The 22359-nt window shown below is 37.2% G+C and overlaps 1 protein-coding gene across 2 annotated transcripts in view; it reads left to right on the top strand.

Moving 5' to 3' along the window:
* Positions 1-22359, top strand: part of SLC41A2 (solute carrier family 41 member 2) — a 116175-nt gene that overhangs the window by 63540 nt on the left and 30276 nt on the right. For both annotated transcript variants that reach the window (XM_007096464.3, XM_015543971.2), the window contains 4 exons: positions 4714-4861; positions 10571-10650; positions 14318-14449; positions 16301-16449. In XM_007096464.3, the coding sequence (XP_007096526.1) occupies positions 4714-4861; positions 10571-10650; positions 14318-14449; positions 16301-16449 (509 nt within the window). The remainder of the gene's footprint in view (positions 1-4713; positions 4862-10570; positions 10651-14317; positions 14450-16300; positions 16450-22359) is intronic.

The raw sequence follows: 22359 nt of genomic DNA, 5'->3' as shown, positions 1-22359 counted from the left end.
ATCTACCCAGAAATTAATACAAAATATCATTTTGACTAGGATTATTTAAATGTATTTCCTATAGAAGGAAGACATTATTTTAGATTTTGGTATTAATGCAGAAGTTCACAGTTGGCTTTTAATTGACCATTTTTTCTCACCAATTGTGTCACTCATGGTTTTCTGAAAATAATTCCTTAATTTTATGACATCTTTAAAACACCAATATATCCCACAAAGAGAAGTGTTTTAGAGACTTCTCTTTTCTTATATTTAGCCATCAGAATTGGGTTAGATGTTAGCCAGGGAAAAGATAGGAAGGTCCTACATAATCATAATTTGGTGGGAATGGGCATGCTAGGTTTCTCAGGAAATTGAGATAGTAATGATTTATAGTAAATCAGTTTTAATAATTTTTATTTTATCATGGCTTTCCTACTTTTTTAATGTTTACATTTTCTTTGTACTTGGAGATACTTTTTAAGCTTATAAAATAGTTGCAAAAATTAAAATAGTATTAAAAATCTTGCATATCCCGGACTCAGATTCACTTAATGTTAACATTTTACCCCATTTACTTTGTTTTTTATTCTTTGTCTCTATTTCTCTATATGTTTTTATATATATGTATGTATATATTTTTTCTTTGTCTTTAGGACAGAGACTTTTTTTTTTTCTTTGAGAGATAGCACATACATTTGCAAGCTGAGGAGGAGCAGAGTGAAAGGGAGAGAGAATCCCAAGCAGGCTTGATCCACACCCAGTGGTGACGCAGGGCTTGATCCCATGACCCTGAGATCATGACCTAACCTGAAATCAAGAGTCAAGTGCTCAACCGACTGAGCTACCTAGACACCCCAGGACATTGACATTTTTGAAGACTGTAGTTGCCTCTCCTTTTTTTTCATTATTAGAATTTTTGAAAATTGGGATACAATTTATATTCCACACTGAATTAATTCACCTTTTAAAACTGTGCAGTTCAGTGGTTTTTAGTACATTCGTAAGATTGTACAACCTATTATTAATAGAACCTATGTTCTATTCCAGAAGATTTTCATCACCTCATAAAGAAACCGTTAGCTGTCACTCCCCAGCCCCTGTGACCAGTAATCTATCTACTTATGGGTTTGCTTGCTTGCCTGTTCTGGGCGTTTCCCCAAAATGGATGACTTTTTATATCCAGCTTCTTTCAATGAGTATGCTTCACTTGTGTTGTAGCATGAATCAGTACTGAATAATATTCCATGTGTAAATATACCACATTTTGTTTATCCATTTACCATTCCATGGACATTTGGGTTCCTTCCACTTTTTGGCTATTATGAAAAGTGAACATTCTTGTACAAGTTTTTGTGTGAACATATGTCTTCAGTTCTTTTGGTAGTTACCTAGCAGTGGAATTGCTGGGTCATATGATAACTGTTTAACTTTCTGAGGAACTGTCCACTCATTATTTTTAGTTTATTTACTGAGAAGTTTCTGCCCACTTTGAAAGTTCAAGCAATGACCCTGGGGTTGAGTTGGTAGGTGCCTCTTTCAACGGCAGATGTCCTTCCAAAGATTTAATGTTGAGAAGAACTTAAAAGCTGAGCGTAGTGCTCCTTTTTTGACCTAAAAATGAAGTACGAAGATGATCTGACCTAGCAGAATACTTCTTTTCATTTGTGTTTAGTGGATTTTGCCTTTAGTTTTCTGCTTGATCCTGTAAAGAGATTGTTGGCAACCTTAGTTGTTTTAAGAGGTTAGAATGCCTCCTAATTGGGATGTTATTTAACATAACATTAATGTTTAACATTAACATTGTTAATGTTTTAACAAGGAGAACTGGGAATCCTTTCAGTAAAGGTTTTTTTTTTTTCAACCTTTTATAAAAGTTCATGGAGAAGATGACACTGTGTAGCATTCGTCATATTCCTGTAAATGGGAGAAAATATTTAATGGATTTTGTTAGCATAATTATTTTGAAGATGTGATCTAGATAAAGCCATGAGAAAATTTGGTTGGATATTAGTTTAATATTTATAGTAATTGTTTGTTCCTATCTGCTAGGAAAAAAAAAATTGAGTTTCTATCTAGTTCAAACATCTTTAGTCATAGGCAAGAAGATCTTTAAATATTTTAAGATGAGGAAATACAAAGTTCAGTTAAAGATAAGAGTCTGGATAAGGATTGAAGAATTTTGTGAGATGCCAGAAAAATTTAGTAACATATAACTAAAATCTAGGACTATAAGCTACAAGGACCGTGAGTTCAAGGCTGTCTTTAAGGTATAAGGTGAGGCCTCTACTATACACAATAAGTATTAGAATCATTGAGAAGAATCCAGGAACGTCCTGGCTGAAATCTCCGATAATAATAAAACCTTGGTCAGCTAAAGTGATATTACCAAAAATGTTTTGGGGTGTCACTGTTTTAAGAAGGGGTAGGCAACTTGTATTCCTGGGGATATTTAGAATTGACTATAAAAATATTTGAGAATCAGACTCATGGTATTAACAGTTTTATGCTGAAGAGGCAAAACATGGATTTTTTAATATACTTGTAACTTAACCCATTAGAGAAACACATCAGTCTTCTAATTCTGTCTTAAATTTGTAATTAAGTAATTGACTTATTCTTGTGATTTTAAATATAAATGTTCCCAAATTTTTATGCATTATATAAAAATTTATGAAAACTTGAAGACTTTCTGTATTTGTACATTTAATTTGCTAGATTTATAAAGATTGTCATAAGTACTTGGAAACTTTTGAGAGACATGAGAAATGTCTAAGTACAACAGAGTATCTCAGAGTATTTAAGTTTGTAAATGTGACTAAATATTATTCAAACACTTAAAAATAATTTTTGGTTGGGTGCTACACATTGTGATGCAATACCATTAAGTGCTCAATTGTTTTGGTTTTCTTTACAGAGTGTTTAATTTTATTCTTGTAGGCAGTTAATTGTGGATTAGCTTGAGCCTTACAAGGCATGGTTTCAAGCTTTATTGGAGTGAATCTTGAGTAGACTTTATGCTAGGGCTGGCCCTACTACTAAGATGTGACCCTTCTCAGGTCTTTACTAAATCTTCTCCGTATTCAAAGAGGCCTCTCTTCTCTACAAGATTAGCTCTTGAATGACTTCCAGCCCTTTGTAAACTCTGGGAATTTTTCAGTTTACGACTCCCCAATTATTCTTGGCCTGGCCTTGTGGAGTTCACCTTATGCATGCTTGACTTAGTATTCAGTTCACAAGCTCTTTCTCTGAGAGCTTCCTCTTCTCTAGTATTTTGTCCTATAAATTCCTGCTGCCCTATCATCACTCTGCTTGAGTTTTCCCTTCCTGAGCTGTGGTCTGGAATGTGCCTTAAGTCAAAGAGCTGAGGCTGTTATAGGGCTTATCTCATTTCTTTCCCTTCTCTCAGGGATCACAGTTTTGCAATGCCTGTTGTCTAGTGTCTAGTGTCTGAAAACAGTTCATATTTACCCATATCTATCTATCAATCTACCTCTTTCATTTCTGAAAGTGCTTAAAATTTTGTTCAGAGGTGATATATAGCATGTCCACAAAGCAAGACAAATAGCTAAGCTCAGAGTCAATGAGACAGAGAAGGATATTCACTTTATAGGAAAATATAACAAGAATGGAGAGACAGTGAATAGTTGTGATCAAGTAAAACAGTTTACCACAAAGGGGTTGTAACAAAGTCCTGGCAATCTGGTATCTCAGTGTGTTCCAAATAGCAAGATGTTAATGATAATGGCAATGATAATTATGACAATAGTAAGTGTTCAATAAATATTAGCTAGGTGCCTGGGCACTATTGTACTTATGTGTACTAATTCTCTTAAGACTCACAATAACCCCATGAAATAGATACTATTATTATTGCCATTTTATAGATAAGGAATTTGAAGTTTATAGAAATTAAATTTCTTGTCCAAGGTAAGTTGTCACACTTAGATGTGAAACTAGGTGGTCTGGCCAACCTGTGGTTAACATGGTGTACTATATTCTGTCTTAGAATATTAAGGGTTCTGAGAAGTGCAGCAGTGAAAAAATGTGTTTAACTTTATTAAACTTAGTTTTTCTATTTTATTTTGGAGCTTGGAACACTATTCAATATGGGGATATCTGTTATCAATTGATTGGCCAATACTCCTTGGAATGCTTGCACTATAAGATCTTTGTGGGTAAAAACAATATCCCATTTGACTCGAGAGTTAAGAGTACTAACTTTGGTGTCAGATTCCATTTCCCCCCAACTCTTGCTGTCTCTTAGCCATGTTCTTAAGGTCCAAAGCTTCAGTTTTCTTCATAAAATAGAAATGACAGTGTCTACCTCATATTTGTGAGGACTGTCACATGAGTTGATGTGTTGAGTTGAAAGTGTTTAGCACAGTACTTGGTAAATAATAGAAGCCAAATAAATGTTAGCTTTTTTACTCTTGTTCTTACTGTTTATTATTATTATTATTATTATTATTATTATCATTATTATTGCAATTCTCATCTAGCACAGATAGCTAATTCCATAAATGTTTGTTGAATTAATGTATTAGTTTTTGGTTACATTATTTAATATTTTTACCTTATCTACTGTTTTAAATTTGTTTGAAGTTTATAGAAAGTATAGCACGTGAATATGTTGGATAACGTCCTATCTTCTGGGAAACTTCTACTTTTAATATCTACATTTGCTCCATGGTTAGAAGAGAGATTGAAATGTTGTCTCTTTTTTAATTTTAGAGAGGTATTACTACATTTCTCCATTAGTTGGTGTCTTTTTCTTGGCTCTAACTCCTATCTGGATTATAATAGCTGCCAAACATCCAGCCACAAGGACAGTTCTCCACTCAGGCTGGGAGCCTGTCATAACAGCTATGGTTATAAGTAGGTTAGTATTAAAATGTGTGTGTGTGTGTATCTATCTGTGTGTTCTATATGCCTGCATCTGTGTATACATTAAAACATCATTTCTTGGTTCAGGCATTTTATATACTCACATCTTTATTATCACATGTAATAGAGCTATTAGTCACAGGAGTTCTTGGAATGAGTAGACCTACCTCATTTCGCTACCAGTTTCAAACTTTTCTCCAATCAAATCCTTACCAGACTGATGAGTAAGGTTTAGTGGTGTGTGTGTGTGTTAGCCTGACATTATTTATTTTTAATAGTAAGTTGCTCACATAAGTATCAGACAGCCTTAGAAATGGACGTACCATTTGACTACTTCTCCTTCTAGGACTTTGGCAGAACATAGGGATATAATTAAGGATATTTGCAAATGATTAAGTTGTACGGGTCCTCATCACAGAGGAACTTTTAATAACAAAAGAAGAGAGAGACCACCTTAGAGGTCTCAGCAACCAGGTAGTGATCAAATAAATTATGGTATAGTCACGAAATGGAATATTCGCTGCTAAAAATAACACTGCAACGTTTCTGTTAACATGGAAAGATGTTCATTATGCCTTTGGTGAAAAGAGCCAGCTAGAAAAGGGTATGAATTTCCTGTTAAGCATGGTATATTGACACGCATTTACTGTCTTCCTTCCTGAAACTACTAAAATGACAGTAATAGAACAGAAAAGCTGTAAAACCACAAAAGCAGAAGGGGAGCAGAGAGGACAGCAGGTGAGAGATTCAACAAAATTAGTAAAATAGGAATCAGATGGATGACTTTTAGCTGAACCGCCAGAATGGAAAAGGCTAAAGCCTAACCTCCAGCAGGGTGAGGGGACACCCATAGGAAGCGAGCTGATCTAAGCCTCAGAAACCCAGAAACGTGGAGAAATTGGAGGCACTAAGTACTTCTCAAAGCTGAAATGGAGAAGATTGGTTGAAAATTTATGTGAGAAACAATTAGACCCTCAAAGCCCTTCTCCAGCTTGACCACCCAAGTGACTGCCCCCTCCCACCTTGGCAAAAGACAAGAATTAACTCTGGAGAGACTAAATCAGAGAAGCTGTGGATTAAGCAACACCTGCACAAGTGAGGGTGTGGATTAAGCACTGTATGGAAAGTAGGATTAAGTGAAAATCTAGATGCCCAGCAGTGAAAACCCTATCCCACTTCTTTTTCTTTGCTCATGGAATGCTGGTAGTCAAGCCTATACCCCCAGGCAAAAAAATTAGAATAATTCCCTCCTGGGGTAACTCATCAGCACCAGAGAGCCAGAGAAACACTCGGTGGTTACTGACCCTTGTGGGTCCTTGAGTGAAAGAGCTACCTGACCATTCTTCACGAGGCTCACCTGCTGACAAGTGTGCTCTGCAGTGCCCTTTACAGAGGAGCAGACAGTAAAAGGATCACCAGACATTTGATTAAGGCTTCTAACATGAAAGACAGAGACCAGAAAAATGGTACTCAAAGAAAGTGCAGGGATAGTTGAAAGACCTCAAAAACTCTCATCAGTGCCCTTAAGCAATAGGAGAATCTATGGCATCCATAATGTAAGAACAGAATGTTCTAATAAGGAGGATTTGGAAATGCAGGAAGAGCTCTTGGGAACGAAGAATAAAGAGCAGAAACAAATAAGCAAACAAAAACCTGAGTAGAAAAGTTAGAAGACAGAGCTGAAGAAGTGTTCTGGAAAATAGAACAGAAAACAAAGAGGCGGGCAACTGGAGGTAAATAATAAGAAGAGATTCTCAAGGAAATAGTGCAAGAAAATTCCCCAGGACTGAAGACCACGGGCCTCCAGATTGAAATGGCCCACTGAGGACCAAGCACAGTGAATACGAGGAGGGCCCCAAATCATAAATTTACTATAAATCCCAAAATCTCCTGGAGAGAAAAGACAAGTTACATATAAAGCATTGGGAATCTGAATGATGTCCAGTAGCAACACCGGAAGTGATTCCTTCCAGAAAATTCTGAAGGGAGATTATTTTGAACACAAAGTATGGTTGCAGCATTAGCCAAATGGAAGAGTGGCATCCAACAATTTTCAGTCATGTAGGATCTCAAAAACTTTGCTTCCTATGTACCCTTTCATATGAAAGCTGGTAGAAGATACAGTCTATCAAAATGAGGAAATAAATCAAGGAAGATGACATGGGCATGAGGAAACCCATTCCATGAGACCATGTGGTTCATTTTTCTCTGATGTAGATTGCTTTTTTCCTGGAAGATTCAGGCAGTAGGGTCCTATGAAATGTTGGGACTTTTTTCAAAGACCCAGTGTGGGAGATTGAAGTTCAGTTTGACAGCTGTGTATCAGGCCTAGAGGCAACCGTCCAGGTTGGCAGGAGGACAGTGGGCTCAAGGAGGAATGTCTCTAAGAAAAAAAAAGCAGGGGCGCCTGGGTGGCGCAGTCGGTTAAGCGTCCGACTTCAGCCAGGTCACGATCTCGCGGTCCGTGAGTTCGAGCCCCGCGTCGGGCTCTGGGCTGATGGCTCGGAGCCTGGAGCCTGCTTCCGATTCTGTGTCTCCCTCTCTCTCTGCACCTCCCCCGTTCATGCTCTGTCTCTCTCTGTCCCAAAAATAAATAAAAAAAACGTTGGAAAAAAAAAATTAAAAAAAAAAAAAAAAGAAAAAAAAAGCAGAATTGATTGGTTGCCAGGTGACTTTGACTTATTCAGAGGCACTTCATTAACTTTGTTAGAAATTTGAGGCTGGATTAGTAGTAAGTACCTTAAAAATTAGGAAAAATATGGGACAGAGCAACAAGTAACAGTGGGGAAATCCAATGACACTTGGTGGTCCTGCTGTGAATAATGATTCCATTGTCACAATAAAGTAAACCCTAAATACTCCACCCAGAACTACAGAACCAAGTTGGCAGGATACCGGGAGGAAGGGGTTTATGAATGGTCTTAGGTGGAGAGAGAAGGGCAAGTGAGACTAAATCCTCATCCGTCATAGTGGAGGTCGTTAGGTAAGTGTCTAAAATTAAACTCAAGAAATCACAGTATAAACATACTATCTGGAAATACGGAATTAAATGCCAGAGGAAACAGCTACAGAACTTGAAAAAAAATTTACTGGTGCAGAACAGATTCTGGGGGCAGGGGCGAAGGGCTATGTAATAGGCTTTGCGGCACTCTCACTTTTTAAATAATGTACATGTGTTTATTGGATAAAATCAAAATTTGATAAAAGCGAAGAGAGAACTACTTTTGCAATGTGGGTTTTCATTTTTAAAAATCTAAGTGTTTAAAAATGTCTGGGAGTCTAGCTACCAACATACTAACAGTATAACTCTGAATGATGTCATGATAGTTGATTTTTATTTTCTTCTTGTTTGTATTTTCTAATTTTTCTATATTTTGTTATCTGGGTTATAAAAACATTTCATTTTATTTTATTTTTTATTTTTTATTAAAAAAAATTTTTTTTAACGTTTTATTTATTTTTGAGATAGGGAGAGACAGAGCATGAACAGGGGAGGGTCAGAGAGAAAGGGAGACACAGAATCTGAAACAGGCTCCGGGCTCCGAGCTGTCAGCACAGAGCCCGATGCGGGGCTCGAACCCACGGACCACGAGATCATGACCTGAGCCGAAGTCGGCCGCTTAACCGACTGAGCCACCCAGGCGCCCCCATAAAAACATTTTAAATGTGTTTTAGCAAATATTCATGTTACAGTCACAGCATGAACCTATGTGTTTTGGCACAGAGATTTATTCTTTAATACATAATTAGTTCTATGAAATATATATATATACTTTAAATTAGAGCTTAAAATATGAAAATACTGCTAAGGATGACTATTTTTGGACTTTACAGTGTAACTTTAATTAAAAAAATTTTTTTTTAGTTTATTTATTTATTTTGAGAGAGACAGAGATAGCACAAGTGGGGGAGGGGCAGAGAGAGAGGGAAAGAGAATCCCAAGCAGGCTCAGCGCTTCCAGCAAAGAGCCCAACGTGTTGATGTGGGGCTCAAACCCACAAAACCGTGAGATCGTGACCTGAGCTGAAAACAAGAGTCAGACGCTTAACCAACTGAGCCACCCAGGTGCCCCTATGGTGTAACTTTTAATGGGAAATTCTAGTAATTTAGGCATATTAAGCCACAATTCATCTATTTTACTAAAAAATTAATAAAGATTTAATAAATTCCTAATGTTAGCTGTCAAGTAGTGGTAAGAATATTTTGATCTGATATTTTGACAATCAATTCCATTCTCTGATAACATGTAGTTTATTTTTGTGTAATGTAGATTGAATTTTCCTAGAAATTTTAGGCAGTACGACCCCATGGAGTATTGGGACTGTTAATGTTTTATAGGGCTTAGACCAAGAAACTGAAGTTAACCAATTAGTAATGGTCTTGAAACTTAAAAAAAACCCTCAGAGCTCCATTGAGACATTGAAGTTGAAGGCCTGCTTCTATGTAGCTATATGTTATTTTTCCAGACCTCCATTCTGAAAATCAGCCCTTTCTATGCTACAGCTCATTATTTCAATTTACCAGTGATAAGATTATTTATATGTATATATATATATAGTTTTAACACCATAAAAATGATCCATTTAATGCTTTGTTAATTTCATAAATGAAGAAATATTCTTTTAAAAACTAGATTTTAGGGGCGCCTGACTGGCTCAGTTGGTAGAGCATGCAACTCTTTTTTTTTTAATCTATTTTTTTTTAATTTTATTTAATTTTATTTTTTTTTAATCTATTTTTTTTAATGTTTATTTATTTTTGATAGAGAGAGACAGAGCACAAGCAGGGGAGGAACAGAGTGAGAGGGAGATATAGAATCGGAAACAGGCTCCAGGCTCTGAGCTATCAACACAGAGCCTGATGCAGGGCTCAAACCCACGAACTGCCAGATCATGACCTGACCCAAAGTCGGATGCCTAACCGACTGAGCCACCAGGTGCCCCTAGAGCATGCAACTCTTGATGGTGGGGTCAGAGTCATGAGTGAAAGCCCTGTGTTTGGTTTAGAGCTTACTTAAAAAAACAAAACAAAAACCCCTATTTTTTAAATTAGAAGAGCAATAAATACACATGGTTTTAAAAAATTAACAAATACAGAAGGATATTAAATAATCATCAGTCTTTTGTCTGCCCCTCCACCCAGAGATGGACACTGTTAATAATTTCTTATATATCCTTCCAGACATTTTAAAGCACTTAAAGCATATTCTTTTCCTTTTTATTTATGGTTTTTTTTATTTTTTCATGTTTTTATTTACTTTTGAGAGAGAGACAGAGACAGTGTGTGAGCAGGAGAGGGTCACAGAGAGAACGGGGGAGACACAATCTGAAGAGGGCTCCAGGCTCTATCAGCACGGAGCCAGATGCAGGGCTCGAACTCACCAACAGTGAGGTTAGACCTGAGCCGAAGTCGGACGCTTAACCGACTGAGCCACCCAGGTGCCCCTATGTTCTTTTCCTTTTTACAAGGAACACATCTTGGAGATCAGAATGAGAACGGAAACAGAGGGCTACTGCTCATGCCATGTTTTATTTTCAACATTTCACTGTTGACATTGATTTTTACTTGGAATATTTTTCCTTTTTATTGTTTTTTAAATGTCTGAAATGTTTACTTTTAAAAGTAGAGGTGTTTGTATGTAAAGAGCAGCTTTAAATTAGTGTGTTTTCTTTTCTCTTCCCTAAACTGTGTGATTTTCTTCCAGCATTGGGGGCCTTATTCTGGACACAACTGTATCTGATCCAAACTTGGTGGGGATTGTTGTTTACACACCGGTTATTAATGGTAAGAATGAGATACACTGTTTCACGATGGCAACAAATCATTATATACTCTTAGGCACTACTGGGAATCTTAGGGTTCAGATTTTAAGAGGTGTATCTTCCCTTCCCTTCCATTCTCTCTCCAAGCCCAGGGTGGTATCTGTGGTAGAAATGATGTTCCCTGTTCTCAGTATGCACAACACATTTTTGAAAAAAGCTGTTTTTTTACTCTTACCACTTGATCTTAGCTTGAGAATCAGGCATACCTGATTTTTGAGGTTAATGTAGCAACACATGACATTTCAGTTCTGGATTATCACTGGCTTTGGGTTATGTGCTCTGTCCTGTTTTGTTGCTGCTTCTGTCAATTTTTATGGATAAATTAGAGTTAGCTAGGTGTAAGCATTGCTTAAGTCAATGCAGTCCATTAACACCTATCACTCCTCTGCGGATCCCTTTAAAATCTGCCTTATGTTTTTTTTTTTTTTTTCTTACCTATAAAGTGGGAACTGGAATACTTAGGTTCACAGGGTTTCTTGTATGTATTCCATTTAATAAAATAATTTTAATCCAGTTATACTGACTTTTGGGCTGGCTCATTAAATTGGATTTTAGTATAACCTACACCAATATAACTTAAAAAGTAATTTTACCTGAGAGAAAACCTGTCATAGGATATGCTACACATTTAATATAAACTGCTTTTTATATTTATGTGTAAGAAAATATGTTCTATGAAGGCAAGTTCTCCAAAATCTAACTTCATATCTAAAATTTCAACTGAACATTTACATTTCTGTGTAGTTATAAAATGTCTGTAAAGAAATTTCCCCTTGGGGTGCCTGGGTGGCTCAGTCGGTTGAGCATCTGACTTCGGCTCAGGTCATGATCTCACAGCTTGTGAGTTCGAGCCCCAAGTCGGGCTCTGTGCTGACAGCTCAGAGCCTGGAGCCTGTTTCAGATTCTGTGTCTCCCGCTCTCTGTCCCTTCCCCACTCATGCTCTGTCTCTCTCTGTCTCTCAAAAATGAATAAACATTAAAAAACAAAAAAGAAAGAAATTTCCCCTCTAGATCCCCTTCCCAATTTTCCTAGTGCCACACTCCTCCCCATCATCCACCCTTAAAATCATGGCACCATCAACCTGGCCCTTCATCCTCTTTGAATAGACATGACCAAACCTTGTCTATTCGCCCATTAACGTAATTCACTTCTTCACTTACTTATATGACAACAGTCTCAGCATTGTAGTCTGCTAATATCTCACTTCAGCCATCATTGAAGTAACAAAGTAGCTTTCCTGACCCACTCCCTATTCAGTGCCAATTAAATGTCACTAACAGACTAGTCATCCTTAAACATTGTTTTTATTACATCAGACTTAAGATGATGAACGTATCAGTGGTTTCCTCCTACCTGTCAAATCAAGTTTGAATTCTTCTGCTTCGCTTTTCAAGGCCCTCTATATGCTCTTGGCTGCGTACAACTTTTTCCTTTATCTTTCTAACTGGATTCCTATTTGGGGGCCCCACAAAGATCTAATTTCCACTGCTTGGAATGATTACTGCTTTTCTTCCACCTGTTCCAATCCTATTCAGTGAATATTAGTTGATGAGGTGACTAGCATAAGTTTTACCCACTAATGCCATTAGAGCTGTATTGTCCAACATTTCAGTGAAAAATGTAAATTACAACAATACCGTCATGAGTAAGGTGTTAATCAGTACTTCTGTTATTTCACTTTAATCAGTATTTCTGTTATTTCACTTTACAAAAGAAATAATTTTAGAGCTTCATTGAAGTGCTCTTCTTGGAAGCCATCATATTACATGGCAACACAATCTTTTTTTTTTTTTTTTGGTATCCCAGTAAGTAAATCTCTTAGCTGCGTATCACAAGGAGCTCACTTTATGTTAAATTCCACTCTTTAAAGACATTGATAGAGAAGATTAATTCCATGGTCCTCAAAAAAGTGGAACTTTTGAGAATTGAATTTCATTTTAAATGTGTTAGAGGATGTGCTATTTGAAGGACCCTTATGTATCATGACCATCATCATTTACTAACTAGTGAGTACCTACTGTGTACCGGGTAACTTGCAGGTCTTTTACCCACGTTCCTATCATTTAATCCTCCCAATAAGAAAGTAATTTGTCCAGCATCTTATATCTAGTAAGTGGTAGCTCAGCATTTAGACCCAGATCTCCTTGATTCCAAAGCCTGTGATTTTTTCCCCCTCAAAATAATTGCTAATTTATCTGTTTTATTAGATACAAGAATACACACTTTGTTTAAAGTAAGGCATATCAGTGTTGATATTTTGCTTAGGACATCTTTTAACACATCTCCCAGCATTTAGTAGCATTTTGTAAAATATATTTCAGGGGCGCCTGAGTGGCTCGGTCGGTTAAGCGTCCGACTTCAGCTCAGGTCATGATCTCACAGTTCGTGGGTTCGAGCTCTGCATTGGGCTCCATGCTGACCATGTTGAGCCTGCTTCGGATTCTCTCTCTCTCTCCCTCTCTGCACCTCCCTGACTCGTGCTTTCTCTCTCTCTCAAAATAAATGAATAAACTTTAGAGTATGTGTGTATGTGTGTGTGTATATATATCACAAGAATACTAGTTCTATGAGATATTAATAAGTATAACTTGAAAAGTGAGTTTTTGTTGTCCATTCAGTTTGGGAAGCATTAGGTCAAATAGATTTTTTCACTACAGGATTTCTTAAAGATCTTTATCATGCTAATGTGTACTGTGAATCTTTCCCTCTGGGACTTGTGCTAGCAAAGGGTTAGAATTTCTAGAATTAACCTTCCTTCAGACCCCAGACCATATTTTGCAAACTACTGCTCTAGGTATTATAATGTATATCTTTATCACAGAGCACTGTCAAATAATAATTTAGTCCATTTACATAAAGGATAAGAACTTTGCATCAGTATACTTGGATTTTCACTCTTCTTTCTTACGTGTTCTTTTTGTCATACATTCTACTTTGTTATAAACCTTGTATATACATTGTTATTATTTTTGCTTTAAATGGTCAGATGGTTTTTTGAAGAGATTAAAAATGAGAAAATATCTTTTCTATTTTCTGATATATTTTACATTTCTAGCATCCTTCTTTCCTCTGTGTAGTTCCAGATTTCCATCTGGATTTATGTTCCTTTTGCCAAGAGAAATCCCTTTAATGTTTCCTGTAGAGCATGTCTGTAAAGTATTTGAGAGAATAATCTAGGTTACAAGATTACTTTCTGGAGTATTTTTTTCAGTCTCTTCTACCAATTTCTTTATGAACCTGAGCAGAAAAGTACCAAGCCTTGTCTATTTGAAAAAAAAAAAAAAAAAAATCAAGCTTATTTTTCCTTTCATTAAGGAGGTAAGCATTAAATATCTTGCTGCCTAGCTTTATACCTTGGCCGTGATAGTAATTTAAAACAATTATTTAGTCTGGTCTGCTTTCAGTCAGTGAGTCAGATTTGAAAAAGTAATGCAAGAGTCTTTCCTAATAATGACTTTACGCCTTTGGAATATCTACTTCAACATTAAATAAATCAACATTTCAGAAGAAATTCTTTTTGCTTGTTTTATTGCCCAGCACATAACACAAAGAAGGCCTGCCTTTGGTTGAATTTATGCAAGTTGCTTAAAATAGAAAGATAACTGCTTTGTTTTTCCTTATGTTTCAGGTATTGGTGGTAATTTGGTGGCCATTCAGGCTAGCAGGATTTCTACCTACCTCCATTTACATAGCATTCCTGGAGAATTGCCTGAGGAACCCAAAGGTTGTTACTACCCATTTCGAACTTTTTTTGGTCCAGGTATGTGCTTTGGAGTTTTGCATCTTATATCAGGAATAATTCTGCTCTGAGCACATAGGCAGGCAACAGTTGCTGAATACCTATTTTGTCAGAGTTTTGCATGACTTTTTTTTTTTTTTTTTTCTGAGACCTGAATAGATTGTAAGTAGAATAGATTGTGTTCATTAAATCTCAGTAAACAGGGGCGCCTGGGTGGCTCAGTCGGTTAAGCGACCGACTTCAGCTCAGGTCATGATCTCACAGTCCATGAGTTCGAGCCCCGCGTCGGGCTCTGTGCTGATAGCTCAGAGCCTGGAACCTGCTTCAGATTCTGTGTCTCCCTCTCTCTCTGACCCTCCCTCGTTCATGCTCTCTCTCTGTCTCAAAAATAAACATTAAAAAAAAAAATTAAATCTCAGTGAACAAAAAGTTATTTGTATCAAGTCTGCAGCTGCTGAGGAACTTTGTATACTTTTTGTCTTTCATTCTTTTCTCTGGGATACCTTGTTCATGAGTCAAGAAAGAGGAACCTTATCTAGATCTAGGTGATCTAGAGAGACGGATGTACTGTCTTTACTGTATTAATCCTTTTGGCCTTTCTAAATGTAAGCATTTGATCCCAAAGAGAAGGAGAGGGATAACTTCTGTCACAAGGAACAGTGCCCTGTTTATGTCACCCGGGCAGTGAGTACCAAAAAACTAAGACCACTATATTAAATCTCACAATTCCTGTCACTTCTTTTTGGATCAAAATAAAGGTTATTCTTGACTTTTGAACGGGGATGAGAAATGCTCAGTAAAATATCAGTGAAAGAACTCTAAAGGAAAAATAAAATTAAAACATTCCTGGGGCCCCTGAGTGGCTGTCGTCAGTGAAGCACCTGACTCTTGCTTTCGGCCCAGATCATGATCTCACAGTTGTGGGTTTGAGCCCTGCTTCGCGCTCTGTGGTTTAAGTGCAGAGCCTGCTTGGGAGTCTCTCTCTCTCTCTCTCTCTCTCTCTCTCTCTCTCTCTCTGTCTCTGTCTCTCTGTCTCTCTGTCTCTCTCTCTCTCTCTCTCTCTCTCTCTGTCTCTCTCTCTCTCTCTCTCTCTCTCTCTCTCCGTCTCTCCCTCTGTCCCTCTCTCCCTCTTTCTGCACCTCCCCTGCTTGCTGGCTCACTCTTTCTCAAAATGAATAAACGTTTAAAAAAAAACCAAAAAACCAGAACATTCCTATGCTTTAGGAAATTTATGTGTTTTCTTTTGTCCTCCCTCTATTAGTATGATAGACATTAAAGTCTGGCCAGTGTTCTTCATAGCAAGCTTTTATCAATTTCCTGTCATTTAATTAGCCTATAACATACAGTAAGAATTTCAAAGAATTAAGTGAATTGTGAAAAGTTGAAATGTTTTGCTAGCAACAGAATTTTTTATTTTATATATATATATTTTTTATTATTTTTTTTATTTAAAATTTACATCCAAATTAGTTAGCATATAGTGGAACAATGATTTCAGGAGTAGATTTATTTGTTATATTTTGAGAAAGAGCATGCCTGCATGTGCATGGGTGCTTATAGGCAGGGAAGGGGCAGTGGGACAGGGAGAAAGAGAATCTCAAAGAGGCTGCATGCCCAGTGGGGGAGGGAGTGTTGGGAGGGTAAGGAGATGCTGACGTGGGGCTTGATCTCATGACCCACTATGAGATCATGACCTGAGCCAAAATCGAGAGCTGGGCACTTAACTGGCTGAGCCAACCAGGTGCCCCAGCAACAGAATTTTATGCAGTGCTATTCAGTATAGTAAGTAGAAAGTAGTCCTTAAATGTTAATAACTGACCTGTTATTAACCAAAATATGACTTTGTTTTAACTCTTATATTTTCTGTTACAGGAGTGAATAATAAGTCTGCTCAAGTTTTACTGCTTTTAGTGATTCCCGGACATTTAATTTTCCTCTACACTATTCATTTGATGAAAAGTGGTCACACGTCCTTAACTGTCATCTTCATAGTAGTGTACTTATTTGCTGCTGTGCTACAGGTAAGAGTTGAAACCTCTTGTAATCTCTTTTATGTTCAGAATGCTGTAAAAGCATAGCTATGCAAATCTAAAAGCACATGAAATATGTTAACATTCCAAAAAGCAACTGAAAGCCTTCATATGGATTTCATCTTCCTAAAACCGGTAAGCTCATGATCACTTTTAATATGACTTGATAAATAGAACCTTCGGATTTCCTGTTTCCTGAATTCCACGGCTTTCCCTTTTTTTTAGATTCTCTAATGTTGTATGAACACGTCTTCTGATAGATGCCTGAGAGTGCCTAAGAACATTTGCAATTTGTAAAATGCTTTTACATGAATAGGTTGAGTGACTATAAAATTATTTCTTTTAGAATTTGGAAGGCTTTGCTTCAGTGCCTTTTAACTTCTGTTACCATGAGAAGAACAACAGGTGCTTTTCTCACTGCTGATCTCATTATACATAACTTCTTTTCATCTCCCTAGAAGCTTGCAAGATCTTCTCTTTTTTCCTAATGCTTTTCAATTTCACGTTGATGTGCCCTGGTTTGGAAGTCCTTTGTCCGTTTTGTTGGATGTTATTTGACCCTTTCAGTCTAATACTTCATGTTCTTCAGTTCTAGGAAAAATTTATGAATTATTTACTTGATTTTTTTTTTCATCATTTTCTCCATTCTCTTTTCCTGGCATCTTATGATTTGATTCCTACAACGCTTGCATTAAATTTCTGATCTTTTCTTATTCTCTATTTCTTTATCTTTTTCTCTCTTCTTTCTGGAATATCTCTGTGCCTTTCTGCATCTTTTCTCTGTTGTGTCACTGAGGTATCTGGAGAGGGTAGAGTTGAACATATGTATTCAACTTGCCATCTTTCTGTGGGAGGTTATTTTAAAATTTAAGAAAATTGACTTCATTTTCAAGATCTGTGATCGATATAATACATGCACAAAATTTAAAAATTAAATAGTACTAAAGTGTTCTACCTTTCCAATCACATTCCTCAGAGATAATCACTGAAATATTTTAGCTGTTTCTTCTGATAGATATCTGCAAGTTTTAAAGTAACATGCCTGAACTTTAGACTTTCGCTAATAAAAACTGTGGATTTCAGGGGCTGTGTTAACACTCCGTCTTTTCCGTATAGTTATATCACAGTTCTTTTTGTTAAATTTGCCGTCCGTGTTTGTCTGATTAGGCCTATGGAAATATGTACTATAGAGCCAGATAGTGTAGTATGATTATATTTGCTTTTTGTGTACTTTATTTTTCTTGAGGTTAATAATTACCTTTTTTCCTTTGCATCATTTTCCATAAACCCAATCTTTCCAATGTTTCTACTTTATTTTGGCTTCTTAGGCTCAGCTCTTTGCCAAACTCTGTAGGGTTAGTGCCTTCTACAGTGAGAAATCCTAACCTCATAAGAAGTGCATTCAAATAATTCTTTGAAGAGATAACATTTACATTGGGCCTTCATGACCAGTATTGTTCTAAGTGTATTACATGTACTGATTCACTTAATTCTCAAAAAACCTCTATGAGATTTGTTCTTTTCATATAAATCAGTGACTTTCAAAGTGAAGTACATCTAAAACAATCTGCTGTGTCCAGGACGAAAAAATTAAAACTTCTATTTATATATCTTTCCGTATTTGCTTAAAATGTCTATTTTCATGTGTTTTTATAATTGTTTTATTACAAACATAATATATCAGCACAGTATTAAATAAGTATGCTGGGGTATTTTATACTAGGGCTAAATAATCTAAAACTTTTGGAGATTACTGAGTTAAAGTGTAGAGATGAGAAAGCACAGAGCTCGTGTCAGAAAGAGAAAGTAATTCTTGGGGCGCCTGGGTGGCTCAGTTGGTTAAGTGTCCAACTCTTGGTTCCAGCTTAGGTCATGATCTTGTTGTTCATGAGTTCGAGTCCCACATCGGGCTCTGTGCTGGCAGCCCACAGCCTGCTTGGAATTCTGTCTCCTTCTCTCTCTGTACCTCCCCTGCTCACTCTCTATCTCTGTCTCTCAAAAATAAATAAACACTAAAAAAAGAGAGACAAAGTAATTTATGCCCAGGATATAACTAGGAAGAGAGTAGATGAGATAAGGTTAAGAAAGTAGATTAAGGCTCATGTAGAAAGGCCTTAAATGCGAGGCATGGGAGGCTGGAATCTATTTTTAAAATCACAAACACCCTTATGACTTAATTGATATTTTAAACTTTTCTATAATGCTGTGTAGTGCCTGAGAGTTTATCAAAAGTCACCTCTTGAATCATTCATCCATTTATTCACCCAATAAACCTTTATTCTACTAGATACAGAGATGGGTTTTAAATCCCAGGATGAATAAATTCACACCCTATCCTCCAGGACTAGAAGTCTGGAGGGAAGACTGCTACATGAACAAATAATTATATTGTAATATGATATACAAATGCTGGGGATAGCTACCTATAAAGTGCTTTCAGAGTTTAGAAGAAAAAGCTCTACCTGGGGAGTAATATTTTTCTACTGCTCAGTAGGGACAAAAGTTATTTCAAATGCTTTTTTGCCACGGGCTACCTTTATCACTGTAAATGATACGGTCATTTATCTCTGTGTAAGTATTGTGAAAAAGATGCATTCTTCAATCCGGTGGGAAATATTCAGAGATTGTTCTTTGGTCTATTGATAAACATGGCATTTTTAGAGCATGTTTCTATTTGCAACTCTACCTCTTAGCCTCATGGATTGATTTTACATTTATGTTTATGGCTCTGTGCCAACATACTATCACGCATCATTTCACCTGGGTCAGTGAAGGATAGAAGTAATTTTTCTGAACTTAAAAAAATACTAGATTTCAGTCTGTACTCAGAGAAATCCTACATGTCTTTTTTTAAGCTCTACTTAAATTCTTACAGGTGAAGGTTGAAAAACTGGAGGAAAGATTGATATTTATTTCTCTGAATCTTGGTTACCTCTTCTATAACATGGGAGGAATAGGAGTATCTACAACAAAACTCAATTTGAAGATTAAATGAGTGAATTATATGAAGCTTGTAACATAGCAGATGCTGTTTGAGTGTTAGCTGGTGCTCTTGTTATTAACAATAGAATTATAAGTGGTGCATTGACCTCTGATGACAATCGGAAAACGTTTTTTATAATCTTACAGCGTTGATTGGCTTTTCTTATATATCTTTTACAGCTTTCATTTTTATGGGTTTCTCCCCAAGAATCAGATATCTGCCAGAGTAGATTTTTTTAAGTTGATTTATTTTGAGAGACAGAGGGAGACAGAACAAGTGGAGGAGGGGCAGAGAAAGAGAGAGTGTGAGCAGGAGAGGGGCAGAGAGGGAGACAGAGGATCTGAGGCAGGCTCTGAGCTGATAGCAGAGAGCCCAGTGCACGGCTTGAACTCACGAACCGTGAGATCATGTCCTCAGCTGAAGTCAGACACTTAACTGACTGAACCACCCAGGCGCCCCCAAGAGTAGATCTTTGTATGCATCTGACATTGTGTGTTATTCCAGTGGAATAGCTTAGAGCCAGATTGTAAATGCTCAAATCAAATCTTCATGTTCTGATGCCGACATATGTGACACACATGTAAATACATATATGCACACACCTCTTTGGAAACTGAGGTTCAGATACAAGCCCTTCCCCTGCTTCCTTCAGTCAATTCAGAGATGGACAGAAGGAAGAAATACTTTATTTTTTTTTATTTAAAAAATTTTTTAAATGTTTATTTCTGAGAGAGAGAGAAAGAGACTAGCAGAGGAGGGGCAGAGAGAGAGGGAGACGCAGAATTTGAAGCTGGTTCCAGGCTCTGAGCTGTCAGCACAGAGCCCAACGCAGGGCTTGAACTCGTGAACTGCGAGATCATGACCTGAGCCAAAGTCAGACGTCCAACTGACTGAACTGCCCAGTCACCCCCAGAAATACTTTTTTTTTTTTTTTTTTAACGTTTATTTATTTTTGAGACAGAGAGAGACAGAACATGAACGGTAGTGGGGCAGAGAGAGAGGGAGACACAGAATCGGAAGCAGGCTCCAGGCTCCGTGCCATCAGCCCAGAGCCCGATGGTGGGGCTCGAATTCACAAGCTATGAGATCGTGACCTGAGTCGAAGTCGGACGCTTAACCGACTGAGCCACCCAGGCGCCCCTGTAAATACCTTTTAAAGACAAAGCCTCCTTGACTACTTAAGGCTTGCTTACCTTTTACTCTTCTTTACTTGATTGGCTTCCCTTTTTTGATCTGGGTTAAATTTATATTCAGAACCTTGGTTTAGGTCCCAGCTCTTACCCAAATATTTTAGTCCACTTTTCCCATCCCTAGACTATATATTTTGATTGAATATGCTATAGTAAGATTTTCTGATGCATGTTTAATTTCTCCCCATCTATATCCCTATCTCCTTGAGGCTAGAGACCGGCCTTTCCCTATGGTATTCCCCGTGAGACATTATATAGTGGTTGTTTTTGAATTCCTGGTGTTTTGGTTTTTTTCCTAATATTCTTTGATGAACTTTCCCCTCTATCCCTCCCCACCCAATTCCCCAACCAATTACATGAAGGAAATCTGTTTGAAGGAAACCTCGTGCTGGTCTTATTATAATGACATAGTAACAATCATTTGCAGTATATTTGCATTTACTCAGATATCATCTCTTCCTGGAAGCCTTGCTTGAATCCCTAATCTGGCCTGAGTGCCCTTATTCTGTTCCCATAGTACCCCGTGAATATCATTATTCTAGTTCTGACACATTATATTGACATTATCTGTTTATGCGTGTTTCACCCCTTATAGAGAAGGGATCTTTGGCTTATTCATTTTTATGCCTTTTACCTAGCCCCATCCCTGGTGTTCAGTTAATGTTTGTTAAACAAAATGACTATATCTTGCCAACTCTGCCTCCTCCTTCACTGGAGGGAGGAGAAAAGTTTACAACTGTATTTAAGTCCTGGAAATGCCAGAAAAACTGAAACATCTCAATTTTCTTCTCCTTGCCGTCAATAAACACCAGCTTTCTCTCTTTGAATGACATGAGGATTGAAAATAAGAGGCAGTGAAAAATAAAACACAAAACCCCCCAAATTTCCATCAGTGTTCAGCCAGAATTATAAAGTTTTACCGAAGTGTTTAGAGATGCAATGACTTGGTATTGAGAGAAAACAAAAGGTAGGGGGAGATAGATACAGCAGAATTGGTCATGAGTTGATCGTTGATAGAGCCAAGTGATGGTCCATGGGAGTGGTGTGGGTTAATTTATACTGTTCTCTTCTATGTATTTGAACTTTTACATAATAAAGAGTTCTAAAAAGTTAAGGTTTAGTTTCAGATGTTAACACAAGAGTTTTTTCAGAGCATATTAGCTTTCTAATTTTGGTCCTGCAGCTGACTATTTCTCATATCAAGTGAAAAGTGAAACGTCAATTTGAATTTGAAATCGTTTGGGACTTGGAATGATTAAGTGTCTTTTATTTTGCCTCTGGCACACTCTAACTACATTTTTTGAAATTATTCTTTACTTTTTTTTTTAAGTTTATTTATTTATTTTGAGAGAGAGAGAGAGCACATGAGCAGGGGAGGGGCAGAGAGAGAAGGGGACAGAGAGAGAAGCCCCAGCAGGCTCTACACTGTCAGCATGGAGCCTGATGCGGGGCTTGAACTCACAAACCACGAGATCATGACCTGAACCGAAAGCAAGAGTCAGATGCTTAACTGACTGAGCCACCCAGGCGCCCCGAAACTATTCTTTAAATTTAAAAATCTACTTACACAAATTACGTTATTTAGGTATTTATTATGTGTCTTGCAATTAAAAGGAACCTAACAAATGTGTTTTCGTTGTGTGCAGTAAGGCCACTGAACCAGTCAGTAGCTGTGATGGATTATACGCTTACTCATGTTCTTGCCCAGGGCCCGAGAGCAATCAGGGT

The sequence above is a fragment of the Panthera tigris genome, chromosome B4, assembly GCF_018350195.1.
Source record: "Panthera tigris isolate Pti1 chromosome B4, P.tigris_Pti1_mat1.1, whole genome shotgun sequence".
Classification (NCBI taxonomy): Eukaryota; Metazoa; Chordata; class Mammalia; order Carnivora; family Felidae; genus Panthera; species Panthera tigris.
This window is presented reverse-complemented; position numbering and strand designations above follow the sequence as displayed.